General features: G+C 42.7%; 1 protein-coding gene across 2 annotated transcripts in view; it reads left to right on the forward strand.

Annotated features, from left to right (window-relative positions):
• The window catches only part of Cmya5 (cardiomyopathy associated 5), a 98,853-nt gene that overhangs the window by 59,725 nt on the left and 17,510 nt on the right, over positions 1 to 21,618 (forward strand). The window contains exons 6-9 of one of the 2 annotated variants that reach the window (XM_052743565.1): positions 4,178 to 4,296; positions 9,685 to 9,834; positions 13,083 to 13,229; positions 14,597 to 14,744. In XM_052743565.1, coding sequence (XP_052599525.1) covers positions 4,178 to 4,296; positions 9,685 to 9,834; positions 13,083 to 13,229; positions 14,597 to 14,744 — 564 coding nt within the window. Of the gene's footprint in view, positions 1 to 4,177; positions 4,297 to 9,684; positions 9,835 to 13,082; positions 13,230 to 14,596; positions 14,745 to 21,618 lie in introns of those variants that run through there. The other variant, XR_008219595.1, reaches the window with a different exon arrangement.

Consider the following 21,618-nt stretch of genomic DNA (forward strand, 5'->3'; position numbering starts at 1 on the left):
CATTCCTTTGGTTTTATTCTTTAACTTGGTAATTTACATGTCATTTTAATTAATTTCTTTTTCACTCCCAATTGACAATGAATTCATCTTTACTACTGCTGCATATCACAGGGGAATACACTTGGGATAACCAATATTTTTTCTTTTATTATATTTTTTATTATTTAAAATAACTTTTAAATTAAATTTAAATATAATGTCAATCATATTCTTGCTCTCCCTCAAGTCGTTCCAGATCCTCTCCCCATCCCTGCCCTACCCACCTAATTTTAAGTTCCTTCTCAAAAAAAAAAAACCCAAACAAACAAAAATCCAATACAACCACCCCCCAAAACAAGAAAACAAAATAAAACAGCACCCAAACAGAAACAACAACAGTCAAACATAAACACCAAACTGCAACCAAATAAAAGCACACACAAAAGAACAGTGGAGTCCATTATATGTTGGTCAACTACTCTTCAACATGAGGCCTGTCCTGGAGTGGTTGATATACCCAGGGAAAAACTGATTTTCCCTCTCCCAGAAGGTCTAAGTGACAGTTCAGATGTTAACCTTCACCCTAGTGGCTAGGTTTTCATTCATTCTTTCATTCGTTCATTTAAAAAAATAACAAAGTAAAGTATAATAAGATAAAACAGAAGCTGTCACATCGAAGTTGGGCAGGGCAAGCCAACAACAGAAGGAAACGAGCCCACGAGAAGGCACGAGAGTCAGAGACCCACTCGTTCGCACAGTCAGGGAACCTGCAAACACACTAGACTGGAAGTCATGAAACATGCCCAGAGGACCTGGTGCAGACCCATGCAGGCCCTGTGCATGCTGCCTCAGTCTCTGTGAGTTCGTATGAGTTTTTGCTTATATGCTGATTCAGAGGGCCTTGTTTGCTTGGTGTCCTCCATTCCTTCTGCTCTTAACTCTTGCCTTCTCTTCCTTGGGGTTCCCTGAGCTCTGGGGGCAGGGTTTGGTAGAGACATTCCATTTAGGGCTGAGTGTTCCAAGGTCTCTCAGTCTCTGCATAATGTCTGGCTGTGGGTCTCTGGATTTTGTTTCCATCTGCTGTAGGAGGAAGCTTCTCTGATGATGGCTGAACAAGGCATTGATCTATATTGGTACAGCAGAATACCATTAGGAGTCATTTTATCACTGCAGTTTTGGTTTTGTTTTTTCCTGTTTTTTAGACTAATATTATTTGGTTTTATCCTAGGTCCCTGGGCTATCTAGTCATTGGTTCTTGGTCACCCAAGCAGTGTTGGGTATGAGTTCCATCTCATGGAGTGGACATTAAGTCAAATCAGATATTGGTTGGTGACTCCCACAAGCTTTGTGCCACCATTGCCCTGGCATACCTTGTAGGCTGGACACCATGATGGATCTAAGCGTTTTTGGACTGGTTGGTGTTTATGCTTCTCTTTTGGTAGTATGCAAAGTACACTCCTGTACCAAAGACACTAGAATGTAGGGGTGGAGAGTCTATGTAGGCATCAGTTTGGCACCTCCATGGTCAATGAGTTGTGTAGGTGTTGGGGTAGCCAATATTTTTATGTAGTGAAATAAAGGACAACACAACTCTTGGATTTGGTGAGAATATATGAGCAACTAAAGAAAGCTCTATAAATAGGAACACACACACACACACACACACACACACACACACACACACACACACACACACCTTTCTGTCCTCAAGACAACTTCTCCTTCCTTTCTACAGGAAGTGCTAAGTCTAGCTTATTTTCTCTTAGCTGTTTTCTTCCTGCTTTTTTCCTGACTTCATTATATCTCTGAAGACAGTGCTTTTACATTAATTGATTTTTCTCAGCACTAAAATTAAATTAAGGAATGCTGTCAAGCATATTTAGACCCAACATTTGCATATCTTGAACAACACATTTTTTGCTTTTATAAATGCTGTTCTGTTAAGGGGATGCAGTCCCTCTATGCTTTGTTCTTCTGGCTTATAATAATGAACAGGAAAGTCTCAACCATTGTAGGACTGACTTGTAAAAGGATATCAGCTTGCTGTTAAAATTGAATAGGTCTGTGTACAAGAGAAAACTCAGATGTACTGTGGTATCTGCAGATAGCCTCTGTAGAGTTAGTCAGTGAAATGCACTGAGAAGGCTAAGTGTGCATATTGGTCACATTTTTACTCTTATTTTTTATTTTTTTGGTATGGGTGTTTTGCCTGCATGTGTGTTTGTGCATAACATGCATGTCTGAACCCCAAGCTCAGAAGAAGACACTGGAATCCCCTGGAACTGGGTTGTGAGCCACCATGTGAGTGCTGGGAATTGAACCTGGGTCCTCTGCAAGAGCAACAAGTGCTCTTAACTGCCAAGCCACCTCTCCAACCCTGATCGCCACTTTAAAAAAAATAACCATTCCTAGTTTATTTCCATATTCCGCACCCCCAAAGCTTTAATGTAGGCTTTTAATCTCCCCCTATCCAGATCAGTGTGGGGGCCTCCTGACTCACTCCACTGCCTACCCTGTGTACTGGCTCTGATCTTTCCTCTGTAGCTAATCAGGGTTGTCTACATCTCCCTTACGTAAACAATCCTGTGACTGTCTTTATCTTCAGAGATAAAATAGAAATTTTCAGTGTGTGTGAAAGGCCCTTCATCGAGTCACAAAACACTGTCCCCTTTCCTGTCTGTCCCTGTTTCCATGGTGTGCTCTGCTCTCTGCTGAGCCACATTCCTTGGCATCTCTGGCCGGTGCCCATGACATTTTCACCATCTGCAATACCTTTACTCTCCCTGTTGCCTCAGAAATTCCTGCTCATTTTTTTAATACCCCAAAGTCCTCACTGAAGCATTTTCCCCCAAATCAAATAGCAGTGAATTTCATCATGTTTAACAATAGCAAGTGTAGAAGGGACTCTAAATATTTCATGATCTCTCCCCCTTATTGTAATTCCAGATTTACTATGCCTGAGATCCTGATTTCTACACAGATTAAACCACGGGCCTCTTATTAAATCAAGATATATTTACTAATTGCCTACTATGCATCAAATAAGGCATTGAATGAAATAATGAATAAGACAGTCTTTTCTTCCTTGCAAAATTATATTTTGGTGAAGTTGGCAGTTAAAGAACACACTAGGCCTTGATAACTACCAGGAAACGGGCTGCAGTAAGGTTGGCCTTGCCCAGTTCACAACCTCTCTCCACAGCGTTGACATTTGAACAGGGCTGAGCTAAGCGAAGGAAGGCACTGTGCCCGTGAATTTGGGAGAAGAGAGTACCAAGAGCCAGTACAAAGGCCTCAGGGTGGGTCTGGTCATGGAAAACCAAGAGTCCAGAGAAGGAAGCCCGTGCAGTTCCTCAAAGTTGACTTCCTTGCTAGAAGAACATTCCAGGCCTGTGAGAGTGCCAAACAAGGAGCCCTGGCCGGCTCTGAGGCCCCTCTGGCTAAGGACAGGTCATTTTGTAAACCCCCCTCCCGTCTTTCCCCTTCAGAGCGAACCCGTTTCTGTTCTTCCTGTATCCATGCTTCTATGCCAGGCCTGGTTCCAAACGCTCAGTGTTAGTGCACGTGGGCACCCTCCTTGAGAAGGGCTTGGGTAGACAGAACCCGTCCCTTTGGAAGCTGAGCTTTCTAAGACAGCTTGGCCTTGCTTTCACAGCTAGACTCCCAGGCCCTAGAACAGAGCTTGTCTTCCAAGACAGCTTGGCCTTGCTTTCACAGCTAGACTCCCAGGCCCTAGAACAGAGCCTGGCACATAGTAGGTGAGTATTATTTTTAGTATGACTGGAAGTTTGGTGTTGAGGGTTGAGAACACCAGGGCCATCCCTATAGCATGGAAATTTCCAGACTGGCTCAGGATCTGTCCTTTAGGAAATCAAATAATCATGGATGTGAAGCAATGTTCAGGACTCATTTATAAGAAATGAATCCAAGGCTAGATGATTTGGAAGTTTTCAAATGTGAGAGCCTGGGGATGAGACTTCTGGTATCTTACCAGGTGTGTAAGGAGTCCAAGAATAAATGGATTTTAGATGTGCATTTCCCGATGCTTTGGGATATCTGGGGTGGGGGTGGGAGTGGGGGGACCTTGCCTCATACAAACCACAGTTGCTCCCACCAGCTTCGAGCCGAACAGGAAGACCTGCTTTGGTTTGGTGTTGTTCGTGCTTTCCCGACTTAGTGGAGTTCTGTTCCCTTTCAGGCTGCTTTCCGCCATGGATAGCACAGCCTCCTTAGAGAACATGCCGGCCGCCTTCTCGCTTTTTGAGCACTATGACGATAGCTCGGCGCGAAGTGACCAGATGTTGAAACAAGTGGCTGGTGAGTGTTTTAATATATCATTCACCTCGATGGAGCTTGGCAGGTCCTGCTTGCCTGTTTGTCAAGTTTCTCTCACTGGGTGAAGATGCGTGTGGGCTGTAAGGTTTACAGCGAGACTCTGAGATGATGCAGGGGCCAGCCGCTCATCTCTGTGATGCTGTGCTTTTCCCTTGGAAGCTCCGTGATGCTCCGAAGAGGAGACATGAAATGAATGGAACTGAAAGGTCCCCTCTTCTTTTATTCTGTTTTTTTTTTTTTAAACTAGAACTTCTCTCCCTCCATGTAAGAGAATTGTTCACACTAGCGGCCCAGCAGATAAGTAAAAAGGAATAAATTACTTTCACACGCGGTGAACGAATTTTACCTTATAAGTAGTTTTCCCCTCTTCAACTCAGTTCCTTCCTCCTCTTCTTTATTTACTCTCCCCCACCCCCCAAACCAAACAGATTAGCTTGGAGAACTCACAGCTCAGCATCATGGTCTGTAGCCAGGAGCTTCCCACTCAGCTGTCAGAGCATTCTGCCAGCTTTTCAAATTATTTTTTAATGTTCTATTTTAGCAAACAAGGCAATGCAGCATTTAAACGCTCAAAGCTGCCGTTTTCCTGGTTACTGAGTTCTGCTTACTGTACAGGGTGCTCAGATGTCCTCATCAAGAGGTACCCTTGTCAAATTTACCTCACAGACAGCCGTTGTGTTTAAAACCCGCGTTCCTGTAGACACGGTTCTAGTTTAGGAACCAGCCAGAAGCTGGTGTGTCTTTTAAAAAGACAGCCTCCCCCCAGAAACACCCCCTGCAAAATACTCAAGCCCCAACACCTTTAATGAAGTAGACAATTCAGTCATCTACCCTAATGAATTTTCTTCAGAGCTGTCCCATACGGAAGAGGGTTTGCATGTGTCTTTTAGGCGCATTAAGCCAGAGCAGCAGCCACAAACTAAGATGCTGATGAATAGAGCAGCCATCATATTAAGGCTTCGCTGTACACAGCTGCCTGTTTACAGGAATAGAGTTCTGAGTGCCTGATGCTCAATAGGAGGGCTTCTTTTATAATTTAGAGGCCACAGAAAGACACAGTCAGAGACTGTTAGCCATCACCCCAGGAAGTGTGTATAGGCTTAGAGGTGTGAAGCACTGTGGGAAAGACCCCTACAAAGGACCCAAGCCGCTCTGTGTCTGCTTTGTGGAGTATGCAGCCCAGGGCCAATATATTTTGTTCTGTGACCAATGAAATCACTCAGAGACAAGGCCCATGAGGATCTGGCTCCTGCTGACTTCCACAGAATGCAGCTCCCGCTATGAGAAGCAGTGGCACCTGCCTTTTATTCAGACCCCATAGAGGCTGGGCCCTAGTGAAACCTACAGAGCCATCCTGACTGCCACATCAACCCCAGGAGGAAGGGTTAGTTATTATCCACATTGACAGGTGTGGAGATAGCACAGCAAAACATCATGTTGCTAAGGACCACACAGCTGGTGAGAGGTGCGGGGGATCTGGCCTCAGAGTCTTTGCATCTTATCCACTGCCCCCAAGGCAAGGAAAGAGAAGAAAACCACCCATGGAGTGATAGCTAGGTCTCTGTGACTCTGGATCTTAGATTTGTTTTAAATTTTAAATTTAATTGTATTAAGATACATGTATAATCTGCCATATTAGGGCCCGGAGAGATGGCTCAGCAGTAAAGATTTCACACTCCTCTTGCAGAGGACCTGAGTTCCGTTCTCAGCTTCTATAGTAGGTAGCTTATCACTGCATATAACTCCAGCTTCAGGGAATCTGAGGCTCTCTTTTAAACTCCAGGGGCACCAGCTCTCATATATACATGTGCCCATATGGAAACATGTATGCCATAATTAAAAAGAAAATAAATCTTTAAAAAATAATTTACCATATTTTTACTCATTTTTATTTTACTTTTAATTTTATTATTTATTTTGGTCTCATTATTAAGCCCTGGCTGGCCTGGCACTCAACCAGGTTAGCCTAGAACTCAGAGATCTGCCTATCTCTACCTACCTGCAGCTAGGATTAAAGGTGTGTACCACCACACCTGGCATCTTAACTATCTTTAGTTGTATACAACCGTAGCATGAAGTATGTTCATAGTCTTGACAACTATTACTACCATAGATCCCCAGAATTTCATCTTGCAACACTGAATCTCTGTGTCCATTAAACACCAACTCCCTCTTCCTCTAGACCCCAGAAATTGCTACTCTTTTTCTCTGAGTTTGATGACTGCAGTGCCCTGAATAAAAGATTATATCTTTTTGTAACTGGCTTATTCCACTTAACATATTTTTCTCTATGTTCACTCATGTTTGCAACACCTTTCATAACTTTGGTGCTTAAGACTTACTATATGCTTATGCCATGGGTTTTATCCATCCATCCATCTATCCATCCATCCATCTATCATACATCCATCTATCCATACATCCATCATCCACCTATCCATCCATCATCTATCCATCCATCATCCATCCATCCATCCATCATCCATCCATCATCCATCTATTCATCCATCATCCATCCACTCCATCCATCCACCCATCCATCCACCCATCTATCCATTCATCCATCTACTCCATCCATATATCCATCCATCAATCATCCAACCATTCATCCATCATCCATCCATCAATCATCCATCCATCCATCCACTCCATCTATCCACCCATCCATCCACCCATCTATCCATCCATCCATCTACTCCATCCATCCATCCATCATCCATCTATCTATCCATATATCTATCATCCATCCATCCATCCATCCATCCATCATCTATCCATCATTCATCCATGGATGGACATTTGGGTTGTTTCACCTCTTAGCTATTGTGACTGATGCTGCTTTCCTGGAGACTTGTGTTCATTTTTTAGAGAAAGTATTTCACTATATAACCCAAGTTGGCATCAGACTCATGTTCCTTCTGCATCAGCTTTCTGAGTGCATGATGGCACTATGACTGTATCTCCTGTGGAAATTTTTAAAGTCAGGTTGAGTGGAATCTACATTTGGCCTCAGGCACTGAAATCCAAGCAGATTAATGTTTAGCTCCCTGAGTGTGAAAACTCTCTACAGGCACATTCAGTCAGTCAGAGGGGCTCTACAGGGGTACTTCCTCTTCCTGCACCTGAGCTCCTGGAGAAGAAGCCCCAAGATTCCCTTTGTATTTTTTGACATCACACTTATTCAAGTTTACCCCTGAAAAGTTTAAACAGAATTTCTAACATATAAAATCTGGGTTCCAGTGTTCTGCTAAATATGAATTATAAATGTAGTCATGATTATTAGATTGTGTCTCTGGGATATTCTTCTTCCCCTTTGGAGCATTTTCAAGAGAAAATGCATTTCCTGTTTGGAGAAAAGGATATTTTAACTTTAATTCTTTGAGTGGAGGGTCATATGTGGAAACAAAATTACTTCTAGCCTATGTGCTTTGCTTAATTCTCTACAATGGCTCTACCTTGAAATTAGGTGATGGGGCAGGGTTGACTATCAGCTTTGAGGTTTGCTAAGCTGTGCTAGAGAGAAAAGGATGTAGAAAGATGTTGTCATTTTTCCAAGATTAGCTCCAGCCATGTATAATTTATAGTGGGAAGAAGATCATTCACATTGTTCATGCTCCAAGCTCTCCACGCTGCTCCAAAGAAAACTAATAATAGTTGAAGTGTTTTGTTTGGCTCTTCCATAAACCTGGGCAACATGAAAACATACTGGATCACCTCTCTCTGGATGGGTACCTTCAGATGTAGCTCTGACTCTCTGTTGGAAGATACAGCCATCAGTCTTTGGGGAAAGGCCAGGGCAGGCAGATATCTGCCTCCCCATGCAGCCTACTCAGCGTGTCCTGTCTCTGTGGCCCCAATGGCCTACCAGGTCCTGGGACTTCAGTTCAACCTTCACAGTCATGAGTTCCCTGCTCCCTTCTCCATTTTCTGAGTTCCTGCCAAGGTTGTCTTGCTGTCTGGATGCTGCCTCCCAACAGGCACATTTATTAAACACTTGATATACATTGTCTTGCTTCATGCAACAACCTTAGGATGTAATGGTATTAGACATTCGTTTTTTAAAAAGTGGAGAAACTGAGGCTAATATAATGCAGATAGCTAGGGGTCTTGCATTTAGCCTGAAGCCAGCCTTTGTTCTGAAGCCCATGAACTTGACCATTCTCCTAGTCCGCTCCTCATATTTTTTATAATTGCATTATTTCTCTACCTCTTTATCTTTATTGAATCATTCCAATTTGTCTTTTTATTCTGTTCTTCAAATCCATTTATTTTGTTTCGCATTTTGACCTTATTGCTGAACTAACCTTTGTTTCCTTTTTCCTGAGTGTCAACTTATGAATTTGGCCTACATTATTCCAATAACCTCATCTCTTAGGAAATTGTTGGCCAGAAAGACACATGCACAAATTTTAAAAGTATGGCATCTTTTCAACTATGAGAATAACCTTTTTCTTTGATGTATAAAATATGTTCAATGATCATGTGTAATAAGCTCAGAAAGATAATTGCACAGAGATTGGTTTATACGGCATTAATGTTCAATACACATAATTATAAGTTTCAAAAATCTCCAGTAAAACACTAGAGAATATTGTTGTCTTTAAAATTCAGAGCCATGTAATTACATTAGGCATTTAAAAATTTATGTGTAATTCCATCAAGAGATTACTACTGCCCCCTGTCAATTTTTAAATTTTAATTTTAAGAATAGGTAGAGATACCATGTTAGAAAGAGAAGATGGATTGTAGCTTTAAAAATTCTAGTCTAAAATTTAAGGCAAGTTCCCCTTCACCTCAAAGATACTATAGCAATGTCTGAAAAGGACTCACTGCTTTTTATTGTTATAAACTGTGTCAATATAGAACAGTATAGCATTTCTTATCTTTAAAAAAGGGCATATTTAGGGGGGATTTTAAGAAGTAAAACTGAGTTATTGGATAATCCATTAGTCACTGTAGTTTATTTCACTAAGTATAAGACTACAGAATAGTGTTATGTAGTTAGGGGCTCACGTTTGTTAACTTCTATTGTGTGGCTTGTGTGCTTACAGGAAAGCCTGGGAAGCATTCTGGAGGGCCACATGCTCAGTCCTAACAGTGATTGTATCCGAGGAATGAGGGCTGTATGTTGGAAACAGGGACTCCTCTACTTTTATCACATAGATTTCTATATTGTTGGACTTTTAACAATGTGTTAAACAGGGTTGGGGATTTAGCTCAGTGGTAGAGCGCTTGCCTAGCAAGTGCAAGGCCCTGGGTTCGGTCCTCAGCTTAAAACAAAACAAAACAAAACAAAACAATGTGTTAAACATATTTTGAACAAAACAATTGATCAATAAAATGACATTAATCATAGGGCTTCTATTCCAGTTCCACAGCCTCCCAGACTAGAACCCCAGGAACCCAATTCTGCCACCGGCACAACGATTGCGGTGTACTGGAGCATGAACAAGGAGGACGTTGTGGACTCATTCCAGGTGTACTGTGTGGAAGAGCCCCAAGATGACCAGGAAGTAAATGGTAAGATTGCTACACATCGACAGGGGCAGGCCTAGGTTTCTGCATCTCAGTGTGAAGTACTTGAGCAATACACATTAGATATGCATATAATTATGCAATATACATATTGAAATGTGTGTATTTCCACAAAGCATTTATAGCCACTTACAAAACAAGAATGATAACAAAATACCTCAACAACCACATAATAAAATATTAGCAGAAAGAACAATTTAAAAAATGATATCAAGGAGAAGCATATTAATATCATCATAATGGTAATATGAACATTATAGTTAAGATTCAGATTCAGGTCAGACTTTGAGCTCTCAAAATGACAGGATCCAAAGTTTCAGAGAGAATGGAGGTTTAACCAGTGCTGAAGTCTGACAGGTAGCATGATGTGTCCTGCTCCGTAGAGGGGAAATGAGCTGTCCACACACAGGCCAGTGTCCTCCACAATAAGTTTAACGCAAACACAGCACTAGATGTCAGGTTTGCAGTTCGAAGAAGCCTGTAGGGTTAATTCGTGTTCACAGTCCTCAAGGCATGCATCTAGGTATGGTTCAGTCATCCAGAGGCCCAAAGTCGTGAGTAGATAGACGTGACATCGCTTGGTGTGGGAAGCAGAGGGCAGGCCTTACAAACGGAGCTTTTGTGAAGACCTCTCTGCCCAGAACTTCTGATGAGTAGATAGACGTGACATCACTTGGTGTGGGAAGCAGAGGGCAGACCTTACAAACGGAGCTTTTGTGACGACCTCTCTGCCCAGAACTTCTGATGAGTAGATAGACGTGACATCCCTTGGTGTGGGAAGCAGAGGGCGGGCCTTACAAACGGAGCTTTTGTGAAGACCTCTCTGCCCAGAACTTCTGATGAGACCGAAGAGCCAGGCAGTTTGAGGCCGCACTTCCTGACGAATCAGTGCGGGCAATGCTGGCATTCTGTGTCGACTGTTGAAGACAGACCCACATGCTTGGGAAATTAGATGAGCATGTGGCAGCATCAACATCCCATGACAAACTCAGGAGTTTATAATGAGTATAATGAGTGTAGACTATTTCACTCTGGTGGAGACTTCAAAATCACTTTTTTGTTTGTTTGTTTGAGACAAGGTTTCTCATAGAGTTTTGGTGCCTGTCCTGGATCTCGCTCTGTAGACCAGGCTGGCCTCGAACTCACAGAGATCCACCTGCCTCTGCCTCCCGAGTGCTGGGATTAAAGGCGTGAGCCACCACTGCCCGGCTCAAAATCACTTTTAAAAGTTAATTATTTTTTCTTAAAGACAGGGTTTCACATATCCCAGACTGTCCTAGAGTTGGCTGTAGGTGAGGATGACCTGGAGCTTGGAAAAGAGGCAGCCAGAGTCTTAAGTTTCTTTTGGGGGACAATCCGGGTTGTTAACTAGAGGTATTTTGAGATGGTGACATTCTGGGGCAATGCAGGAGGATAACTGTATTGTTATATGTAACTGATAACGTTATCATATGCTAACTTCAGGGAGAAAACGATTCTTTAAAGGAAGAGAGCATTTCCGTAAAAATAATCAAATTGGTCTAAAGTGTAAGGTGTCACTAGATGTGGTAGGTAGCTTGTACCTGTAACTCTAGGCTCCAGAGGTGGAGGCAGGAGAATGAAGTATTCCATGCCAGTCTAGGCTCCAGGAGAGACCCCTGCATGAAAAAGCCCCGAACCCCAAACAAATAAAAAGCCAAATGGGTAGGCATTCATAATAGTATTTAATAATACTTGCTATAAAATATTTAAAGTAAAACCATTTAAGAAACTTTAAATTGAAAAAAAGTCTTGATTGAACCAACTTCAACATCTCATAATAGCTCATTATCCTATCAAATTTAAATATTTCCCCTTATAAGTAGAGATATATGGTTAAAAGGATTCTGAAATGTGGGGTGTAGAAGAAGACCTGGGTGAATATATAAGGAAAGAATAAAGTCCTGAGTGAGTGTGTGTTCTTGACGTAAGCACAACCATACCAAGGACCCCAATGCCTCAGACCTATGGGAATGGCAAAGCCGTCCCCAGACCAGGCTCAGAAGGGCGGCAAAGCCTTCCTCTGATCCAAGTATGAGTGTTTAGGAATGATTGACCAGTGTACATACAAATTCTCAATCCTAGCCTTCTCCTTCCAATGTTTACAGCCTGAGACTGCTCCCCTATAAAGACCTACCAAGATTCGCTAAACCTACCTCCATGTTCAGCTGTATGCTATAACCCCACCTCCATATTCAGCTCTATGCTATAAACCCGCCTCCATGTTCAGCTGTATGCTATAACTACGCCTCCATGCTCAGCTGTGTGCTATAACCCCGCCTCTATGCTCAGCTGTATGCTATAACTCTGCCTCCTTGTTCAGCTGTGTGCTGTAACCTCGCCTCCATGTTCATCAGTGTGCTATAACCCTGCCTCCATGCTCAGCTCTATGCTATAACCCCGCCTCCATGCTCAGCTGTATGCTGTAACCCCGCCTCCATGTTCAGCTGTATGCTGTAACCCCGCCTCCATGTTCAGCTGTATGCTGTAACCCTGCCTCCACGTTCAGCTGTATGCTGTAACCCCGCCTCCATGTTCTGTTCTATGCTATAACCCCGCCTCCATGTTCAGCTGTGCAGAATAAACATGCTAAGTTTCCAGTTGATACTCATGGTGGTGCATCTCCACCAAATCCCAGCTTTTCTACAGGTGTGGCCATATGTCAGTCATTTTGTTTTTCTTGTCGCCCTAGTTAGGTCACTGAAGTTCTGGAAAAACTGTCAGGATCTGAAACCTGGAAAGTCATATTGAGTAGCAAACTTGTTTACTAGTCTGGAAAGATGCTCTATGGAATCTTAAATAAAAGCACAGAGCTGTCCTTTCCATGACGGACTCCTGTGGAATATTGGCATTGGTTCTTGAGGCTTTTCTTGAGACTATATTACTGAGATTTAAAGTGACATAAACTCTATGCAAGTTTTATATTTGCTTTTAAATAAGTTAATTTAATTGTGGATTATGAATCTCAGACATGTACTAACATGCTATTATTTTGTGATAAATGTTCACTAGTAATACTATGTCATTCTAAGTATCAGTTTTTAGACTGCTATTGCTTTTTATATATCCTAAAGAGATAATTATCACAGAATAATGTAAAGTTTGTAAAGTTATCAGTTTGAGTCCTCTGCAAAAATCAAACTACTTTTTCCAATAACTAGTTTTTAGTTTCCTTTAGAAGTCACCTTTGAACTCATAGTTGTGTCTTGTGCTAGAATTGGTAGAAGAATACAGACTGACTGTGAAAGAAAGTTGCTGCATTTTTGAAGACTTAGAACCTGACCGATGCTATCAAGTGTGGGTGATGGCCATCAACTTCACTGGATGTAGCCTGCCCAGTGAAAGAGCAATTTTTAGAACAGGTAAGCAGATGCTAAGACATTATTATGAGGTAATACTCAATTCTTCACAGACTTTTGAGATCAACCAATAAATATTTAGGAAGCACTAGCTATGTATTAGATGATGGGCAAAATGATGGGTATAAAATAAGACCAAGGTGGGGCCTAGGATGGAGCTCAGTGGTACAGCGTGGATCCAGCAGCATGAAGCCCCAGCATCATCCCTCAAGTCTAATAACAACAGCAACATGATTGAGCTCCTGTTTGCAAGATGGTCAGAGTTAAGCTGAGCAGTTAAAAAAAGAAAGCAGATCATTGGGAATGTTTGGTAAGGGTCTAGATCATCGTGAGAGCACTCAAGAAAGTACCAAGACAGGGTAAGGGCAGGATCAGGAATGGCTCTCCTGGTGATACCCACAGAATGCTTTAAATGATCAGTGAGACATAATGTGTTAACTGGAGCAGGTTCCTCTTGAAGAAACAATGAGCAGACGTGAAGTATACATCGGGGTGTGGGGCACGATAAGGTCTCTGTTATTCCGTAAGCTTGAAAACAAGGAAAGACATCACTTTGAAAAGGGTTAGCTTATAGAGCTTATAATTGCAAGCTAATAATAGGACTGGGCTTTGTTATACAGATGCAGGGAAACAGAATGGTTTAAGCCATGGTGTTCAACTGTGACTATTTTCTCATGGTGAAATCTTTTCACAAGGAACTGCAACACAATATGTAGTGTTGACCAAGGCTGTCCTGCCTTTGAGATCATTATAGCTGTCTCAGGGAGGAATTAGCTTATTCCCACCTGTTAGTCCTATATCCTTTTTTCTTGCCTTTAAAAAAACAAATATTTGGCTCAGTATGGTGGCTCTTACATGTACTCCCAGCATTTGGTAGGTGGAGACAGGACTTCAAGATACATAGCAAGTTCCAGGCCAACCTGGGCTACATGAGACCCTGTCTCAATAACCTAAAACCCAGAATTGAACAGTCCTCCCACACAAACCGTACTGACCACCTGCTGAGGACAAGATCGTGTCTACCTCTTGGGTAAAAGGAGGAGAGAAAGAGCATTTGTATTTGTTTATGTAGTAGCTATATAAAGAAAACAGGGTAGGCTTTATAGAAAACAACTGTTAGGGACTGTTTGGGAATGGGATAGAGTCTGACAATATGTAATGCAGAGGTGGGAGAGAGACTTTTAGCTATGTAAGTGTTTTTTTTTTGTTTATTTATTTATTTTTTATCTCTTTTGAGTTTTTAGCTCAGGATAATTTTTTGGATGCAAAAATTAAAAACAAAACCATACCTAAGTATTCCCCCCAGAGTTGGTATTGCTCCACCACCACTGATAAATCATGATCAGAGGGTATACTGTTTCTCTCTGCAGCACCTTCCACACCCGTGATTCATGCAGAAGACTGCACTGTGTGCTGGAATACGGCCACTGTCAGATGGCGGCCTGCTAACCCCGAGGCCACAGAGACCTACACTCTGGAGTATTGCAGACAACACTCTCCTGAGGGCGAGGGTCTGAGGTAAGGGTCCCTCTCCACACTGAGACTGCCAGGAGCCCAGGAACCATGTTCCAGGCTCCCGGCTATGGGAGCATATGCTTAGCCAGCAAGAAAAGCATCCTTGAACCCTGCTGAGCCAATTAAGCTGTTGACTTGATTTGCAGCGCCATCACTATTCATCAATGAACTCTGCGTTTATAATAAAACACATGCTACAGTGCAGAATAATAACTCCCTTGTAAGAAAAATGTATGCGAATTTTAATAAGATAGAACACTCTTTGAGGTATATTTAACTTGAGTCGTTAGTCAGGATTTATGCACATTTTGTGCCACTTTTACTAGCTCTATCAGAATAGGTTCCACCTATCTCAGGGAACTAATAGTGAGCTTATGTATAATGTAAATCAGAATGTCTTCACGATATACTGGCAACATAAAGGAGCTAATTACACATATATTATCACAGAGACGGGCCTGCCTCTCCAAGAACATGAAGAATATAGAGATTCTTCCAGGATAAAAGAAATGTGAGGCTCTCTCACTGAAATGATGAAGCTAAAATGTATCAAGAGAGGACCACACATCTGTTAGGTGTTAGTAAATATTAACCCATCTATGAGGTGGTATTTTCTTAATCTCTGAAGTCCTGGATATAGAAAGCGTCTTCACATACCATGATGAATATTCAGATTACTCTAACTGATATTTATATTTTGATAGGTGACATTTCTGTTTTTCTTTTTAGCCACATTTATTGAGATAAACTATTTTGGCAGAAAGTTGGGAGTAATGGTATGAAGTTAAACAATCTTTAAATAAAGTATATTCAAGCTCTTCATTAGCACCATGATCAAGCAGCTGTTTATTTAGTTATGATATAAGGTTTCATATGACTGAACAATAATTATAGTTTCTTTCAGGTTGAAGACAGGCGTCGCTAAATAATGATCAGCATGTATATTGGGGTTGGATACATGGGAAGGGGTGGGACGCAGGCGCTCCTGTGAAAGTGAAATGTGGTAAATATACAGGCAGCAGTCTGTCTGCTTGTGTTCTGACTGCTGGAAGGCGAGCTTCGGGAGTCATTACGTTATTATACACTACATTTTTCATGTCGGTTGGTTGATTGCTATGTAAAGCCACTAATTTGTGTCAGTCTGAGAGCTCAGACAAGCATGTTGTGATCTCAGGATGCTTTCAGAACAGTCTGAGAGGGCACTGTGCCAAGAGCCAGAGCCTTAGTTTAGTCCTGGCTTTACCCTAGATTCTGCTTCCTATTGGCTGCTCACCCTAAGTTGGTTAACCCTTGTGCAATCCTTACACACTTCGTCTATCTCAGCGGACGTTGGTTTGCCAATCCCTGATATAGATCAAATGCCAGCTAGGGGAGATGCCTGGCCTGCTGCCTTTTGGGGTTATGACAATCACATGAAATCAGAGTCAGGGAAGAGATTTGGCATTGTAATATGCTACCCCAATGTAAGGCTTTAAGAAGGAAGCCTTCCTTTGGCACTTGTGCTACCAAATTCCCAGAAGAGGTTGCCAGGTGTCAACCAACATCTGAGAGGTGAACTCTGGCCAGCAGAGAGAGTGAGGGACTTGAGTACTTCCTCCATGACGGCACTGGCCCAGGTGCTTCAGGCAGTCCTCACAAGGACTTTAAGAAGTTCCTTGGCTACTGGGTGGCAATCAGAATTCAACCACAGATCTGTCATATTTAAAGATTCAAACCCTTGACCCCTGGGTAAGATTATTTAGGGAGTCTGTGACCCTCTCTATAAAAGAGTCGGTGCTCTGAGGATGCTACTTCAGGAACTCCTGAGACCTAGGTGGTCTCTCCCACCATTCGTGAGGAGACCTGGTTCTCAGGAAAGATCAGCCCATTCAGTGCTTTGAAGTGACTCATCTGTTGTGGCGTTCATCCTCAGCTGGCATTTACATAAATCATTTCAGCACGGTTGGATACTTTAATCAGCAAAAATCTGAAAACCTTGAGACCCAGTAGACATCTCATCTAGAGAATGGCCTTGTCACCTGATAAGTGTAGTTATAGAGAGAAGGGAAAGGGAAGAGAGGATGGTGTCCATAGAGGGCCTTTATGGTGCCAGAAGTTGTGTTTGCTCTTACTGAACTCTCAGTGATCCTGTGATTTCCATTGTATCAGAGCCAAATCTTAGATGGGTTGGCAATCTATTAAACTAGGCACTGTAAGTTTGGGGTTAGAATTCAAACCCAGGTCTGTTTTATTCATTCTACTGGTTTTCAAACGCTTGTTATTTGCAGATCCTGAGCTATCAGAGCCGTCAGCCTGGCAATTGGGAGTTACTGTGTATCTTTAGTTTCCTCGGTCCTGTGAAAAAACAGATAGGAAAAGATAGTGGAACCACCATCCAGATCTCCTTTGATTGATGTTTTTCCTTTGCCTCATCATCCTGGGGCCCTCAAAACTACCCAAGAGGGGCCTATATTATTATTATCACTATATCATTACTGTCAATAATGAATGTTTCCAAACAAACCCTCCTGTCAAAGCCATAGGGACCAATGGCAGTCCCGTGTTTAGAGAAGACAATGGTCGTTCACCAATTTTGCCGAACCCAAAGTAGAATGTAATGAGGCATGAGGCTAGTCATTGGTTTGTTTTAGCTGAGGCTTTGCCGGTGTGTGTTTTATTCTGTCGCAAGTAAATATGTGAGGAGCTGATAAGCAGAAGTTTACAGCCGTGTTAGAACTGTATGGAGACCCTTTGTCCCGGGGTGGATCAAGTCTGCTAAGGTCATAAATCAGGAGGAGTTCCACATGCTGAGCCCTGTGGAGAGGCTTGAACTCTGTAGGTACACAAAGGCCATGGCTGGCAGGAAGCGCAATGTCCAGCCCTCAGTTCAGAGCTGACTTTCCATGTCTGGATTCCTGCTGAGTCTGACAGTAGATAATCTGGAGCAAGGAGATTTCCTTGGCTATAGATTACTGCCATGCCCATCTGCCAAGTCTGTTGCCAAGCTACCACAACAGGGCCATCTCCTATTCATAGAATTGGCTTCACTAGACTCTGAAATAACTTATCCTTAATCTTGGAGACCTGGGATAGCATGCATCTTTTGGTTCTCTGCTCTAAGAATCCAAGAGGCGAGGGAAATTCTGCTCTTTGGAAGTGGCCATGTGTCTTAGATCTTCTGACAGAACATCACTTCATAGCCTGTTGTTTTGAAACTGTAAAATACTCTTTATCTATATTATATATAGCTTAATCTTTATGGCACTAGCTATGGAGAACTAGTCAGATGGTGCAATCAATACATAAAGAACAACAATTGTTTTTATCCCCTCTACCTAATAATTTCTACTTTCTATCGATTTAGAACCTCATGTGGCTCCATGCATAGCAGCTAATAATTAAGATGGTGTTGTCTCTTGGAAGGAGCTGTGCTGAGTGTTGTCTGGTTCCCTCCGTTTGTTGACTCCTTAAAGGGATTAGCATGTACAACTGTAGCCCTGGCTTTGTAGCTGCACAATGAATATATGTGTGTTCCTTGATGGATAAATATCACTTAGCATCAAATACATAATGCTGACCATAAGAATAGTTAGATCAGCTTTAAGGATAATCTCAAAATAATAAACTGCCAACAAAGTAAAGGAGAATGATAAGTGAGTTCACTCCAGTGTTCAGATATGTAATAGGAGGAAAGATGAATCTAGTTTGTTAGCAGGAAACCTTCTGTGTATCACTGATAGAGAAAAGCATGTAAAATTCCATTTAACCATTGGTTATATAAGCCCTACATATGTTCCGAGTTTGTAGAAACATTAATTTAGAGGTGCCTGAAAAAGAATAAAGTAGACCAGAGGTGACATATTTCTCATGTGGCTCTGTTTAGCAGAGCCTAGATCATAAAGTGGGTGAGGATTGAAAATTCATCTGTAGCGACATCGTCAAAGGTCTGTTGATGAATGAGTCAATCTCCTTTGGTCTTTGCCCACTTCAAGTCATCTAACTAGCTGAAATCTCTTGCGAAAGAGAGGGAGCAAGAACTATATTCATTTCTATGGTTTTCCCACCCTAGATCCTTAGTGGGGGGAAGGAGCCTCAAAAACTCTGGAGTGCTGTAGGAAAGAGTTGAAATAAAAAAGGGAAAGAAAATGAGTAATATCGAATCCCGCCCACACCCATGCCCACACATGCCCACACACACTTGCACTCATGGAGGGCGGGCACTGATTCATTGATTGTGCTCTAGCTGGGCACTCTCATTTCGGTTGCCAGGATGAAGTCATCCATCCGAGGACCTGTATCCCTTCTCCCAGTGTGATGACCTCTTACACACTCTAACTTAAGACCCATGGTGCTTGTAGAATTCTCAGGCGGGGGTAGGGGTGGGCATGGATGGAATGAGCGAGCTTACTGTGCCCCTACACCCTAAGACACAGTATCTGAAATAGCTGAGCAATGGAGTCTCTTTCATAATTCTTCTAAAAATTTGCATTTTTTTTTTTTTTTTTTTGCATGTGGGCACCAAAGCTTGGTCCCAGCAGTCAGCCCCTGTTGGGATTGGAGGTGGGCAGGAGGGAGTGGCGATCCTTGGCTTGGGTGTGAGATGGAGGGTCTCCTACTCTTCCTGTTTTGCTTTGGATGTTCTTCTGAGGTTGGGTGGGCTCAAAACACTTTCAAATTTCCCCCCACCATTCTGTTTCCTCAGCTGCTCTGTCTCTCCTGTGCAGAGAGAAGTCAGCAGAAGTGTGGGTGGAGGAGGAAAACTGAGAGAAATATAGTACAGGGATTAGCTGTGTGGGCTGTGCAGAGAAGTTGTGCACTGAATGACAAATCTGTGAGACGCAATACTCCACCAATTAGTTGGGGGTGAGCTTCCTGTCCCTGCCCCCGCCGTAGGCTCTGGCACCCAGAGATCCTCCCTGGGCCATATCCTTGAGGGTGAGCATCCTCAGGAAGGTCTGCATGGGTACTGGGCCTGTGAGTTCACTATCCTGCATCCAACTGTGGGGCCAACCACAGAGCAAGAACAGACCTGCCACTCAGAGGCAGGTGCTCTGGCTGAGGACTCCTCCTGCCTGCTGTCTGTGCTTAGAGGCAGCCAGGAGGAATCTCAGTTTCTCTCTCTTTAAAAACTTCGTTAGAAAGCTTCCAGGTAGATAGATGATGGGTGACTGACCATCAGTCAACGGCCAGTCCTTTGACCTTCTCTGTAGCCTGTGGGGAAAAGAGCTCCAGGCTTGTTTCACTGGGCCACAGGAGAATCACAGATACGTATGGCTGAGCCCACATTCACTGAGTGGTTAAGAGGTAATGGGCTCTATTTATGTGGAATTGTTTTCCTGATCCCTTTGCAGAAGCCTCTGGGAGGGGCGTGATGTGATGGTTCCCCCTAGTGTTCTTGGCGTTCAGCATTTTCTAGGTGAAGCCTTTCTACTAAAAGGCTCTAACTTCACTGGCCACTTGGCACCTCATGTCCCTCCTGGTCGGACAATGGGAATGGCAACCTGTCCTCTTCTTCACATGTGCTGTGTCACTTCCCCAAAAAGCATTCCTCGTGAAGGACCCTGACATGACAAGGCCCCCAGGACAGTTCCGGGAGTACAAGAACCAGATGATGTAAGGGGAGAGAGGACTGTTAGAAAGATCAGGCGGAGAATGGAATCTCCGTGGAAGATGAAATTCAAATCTGAACTTCCTGGCAGCTTAAATGAAAACTGGAGAGAGGGGGAGAGATGGAGAGAGAGGAAGAAAGAGATTATATAACTAATTTCTCTCTAAAAAGGAAGCACAACATTTCACTAAGTGAGACAATTATATTCCATGACATTCAGCTTTGAGATGAATTTTTCATGGAGATCTTTATATAAGGGCTCTTAAGATAATAGTGGTCGTCTTTAAGAGCAGTATCACAAAAGATGCATACACACACCTATTAATCATTTCCACACAGTGTCGGAAAGCACAGTGTTAGGTCACTGTTCTCAGCACACTGGACTGGGGACCTCAAGTAACTGTCCACATAGATGACCAGGGGCAGTAAAGGAGGGCTTGGAGGTTCTGGAGAGATAAACATTACAAGACTCCTGGGAACCTCTGTCTGAAGTGTAAACAGTGTTGTTCAGGCTTTGGAGAGTAAAGATGGAGAAACCAGAAATCCAGGACCCTTCTTCCGGACCCTTTGGCTCACATTGCTTTTCTGACAGATCTGAGCCACAGGAAATCCCACACTTTGTGGTTGTCAGCATGTAGTGCCGTTGTTTTTCTGCACTGTTATGAAATAATGATGCTATTTAGTAATACAGAGTCTCATAATATTCTTATTTATCAAAAGAAAAATGGTTCTATTAAGACTTTGTTTACCAAGTCTTTTTAATCATGGAAAATTAGTATACAAAGAATTTTCTTCTTAACCCCGATTTAACTGATTTTTTTCCATCTTAAAAATTTCTATATTTATGGTTAGTTAAGGGTTTGTAAACAGCTTGAAGCACCATTGACTAGTTTGTCTTTTGTGTTTGTTTTTGGTTTTGTTGTTGTTATTGTTTTGAAAGAGGATCTCACCATTGTAGCTCAAGCTGGCTGAAGCTTACGGTAGCAATCCTACTGCCTCAGCCTTCCAGGTACTGAGGTTACAGCCACGAGCTACCGTGCCAGCTTGGTTTTATATTTAATGTTGCTTATGTTATGTAATTCCTCCTTTCCTCCTTTTCCCTCTCCATCTCCCACAGTTAGAACTGTGCTTCCCAAACCTCACTGATCATAAAAGTCAGTTGAGATACTTGCAAATATTCAGATGCCGGGGGCCCCCTTCAGGAACCCAGTTCGGAAGCTGGGTGTGGTGGTCCACGCCTGGAATCCCAGCACCCTGGAGGCTGAGGCCAGAGTTCCAGGAGATGGAGGC

The sequence above is a fragment of the Peromyscus californicus genome, unplaced genomic scaffold, assembly GCF_007827085.1.
Source record: "Peromyscus californicus insignis strain IS unplaced genomic scaffold, ASM782708v3 Scaffold_18__1_contigs__length_77618521, whole genome shotgun sequence".
Lineage (NCBI taxonomy): Eukaryota > Metazoa > Chordata > Mammalia > Rodentia > Cricetidae > Peromyscus > Peromyscus californicus.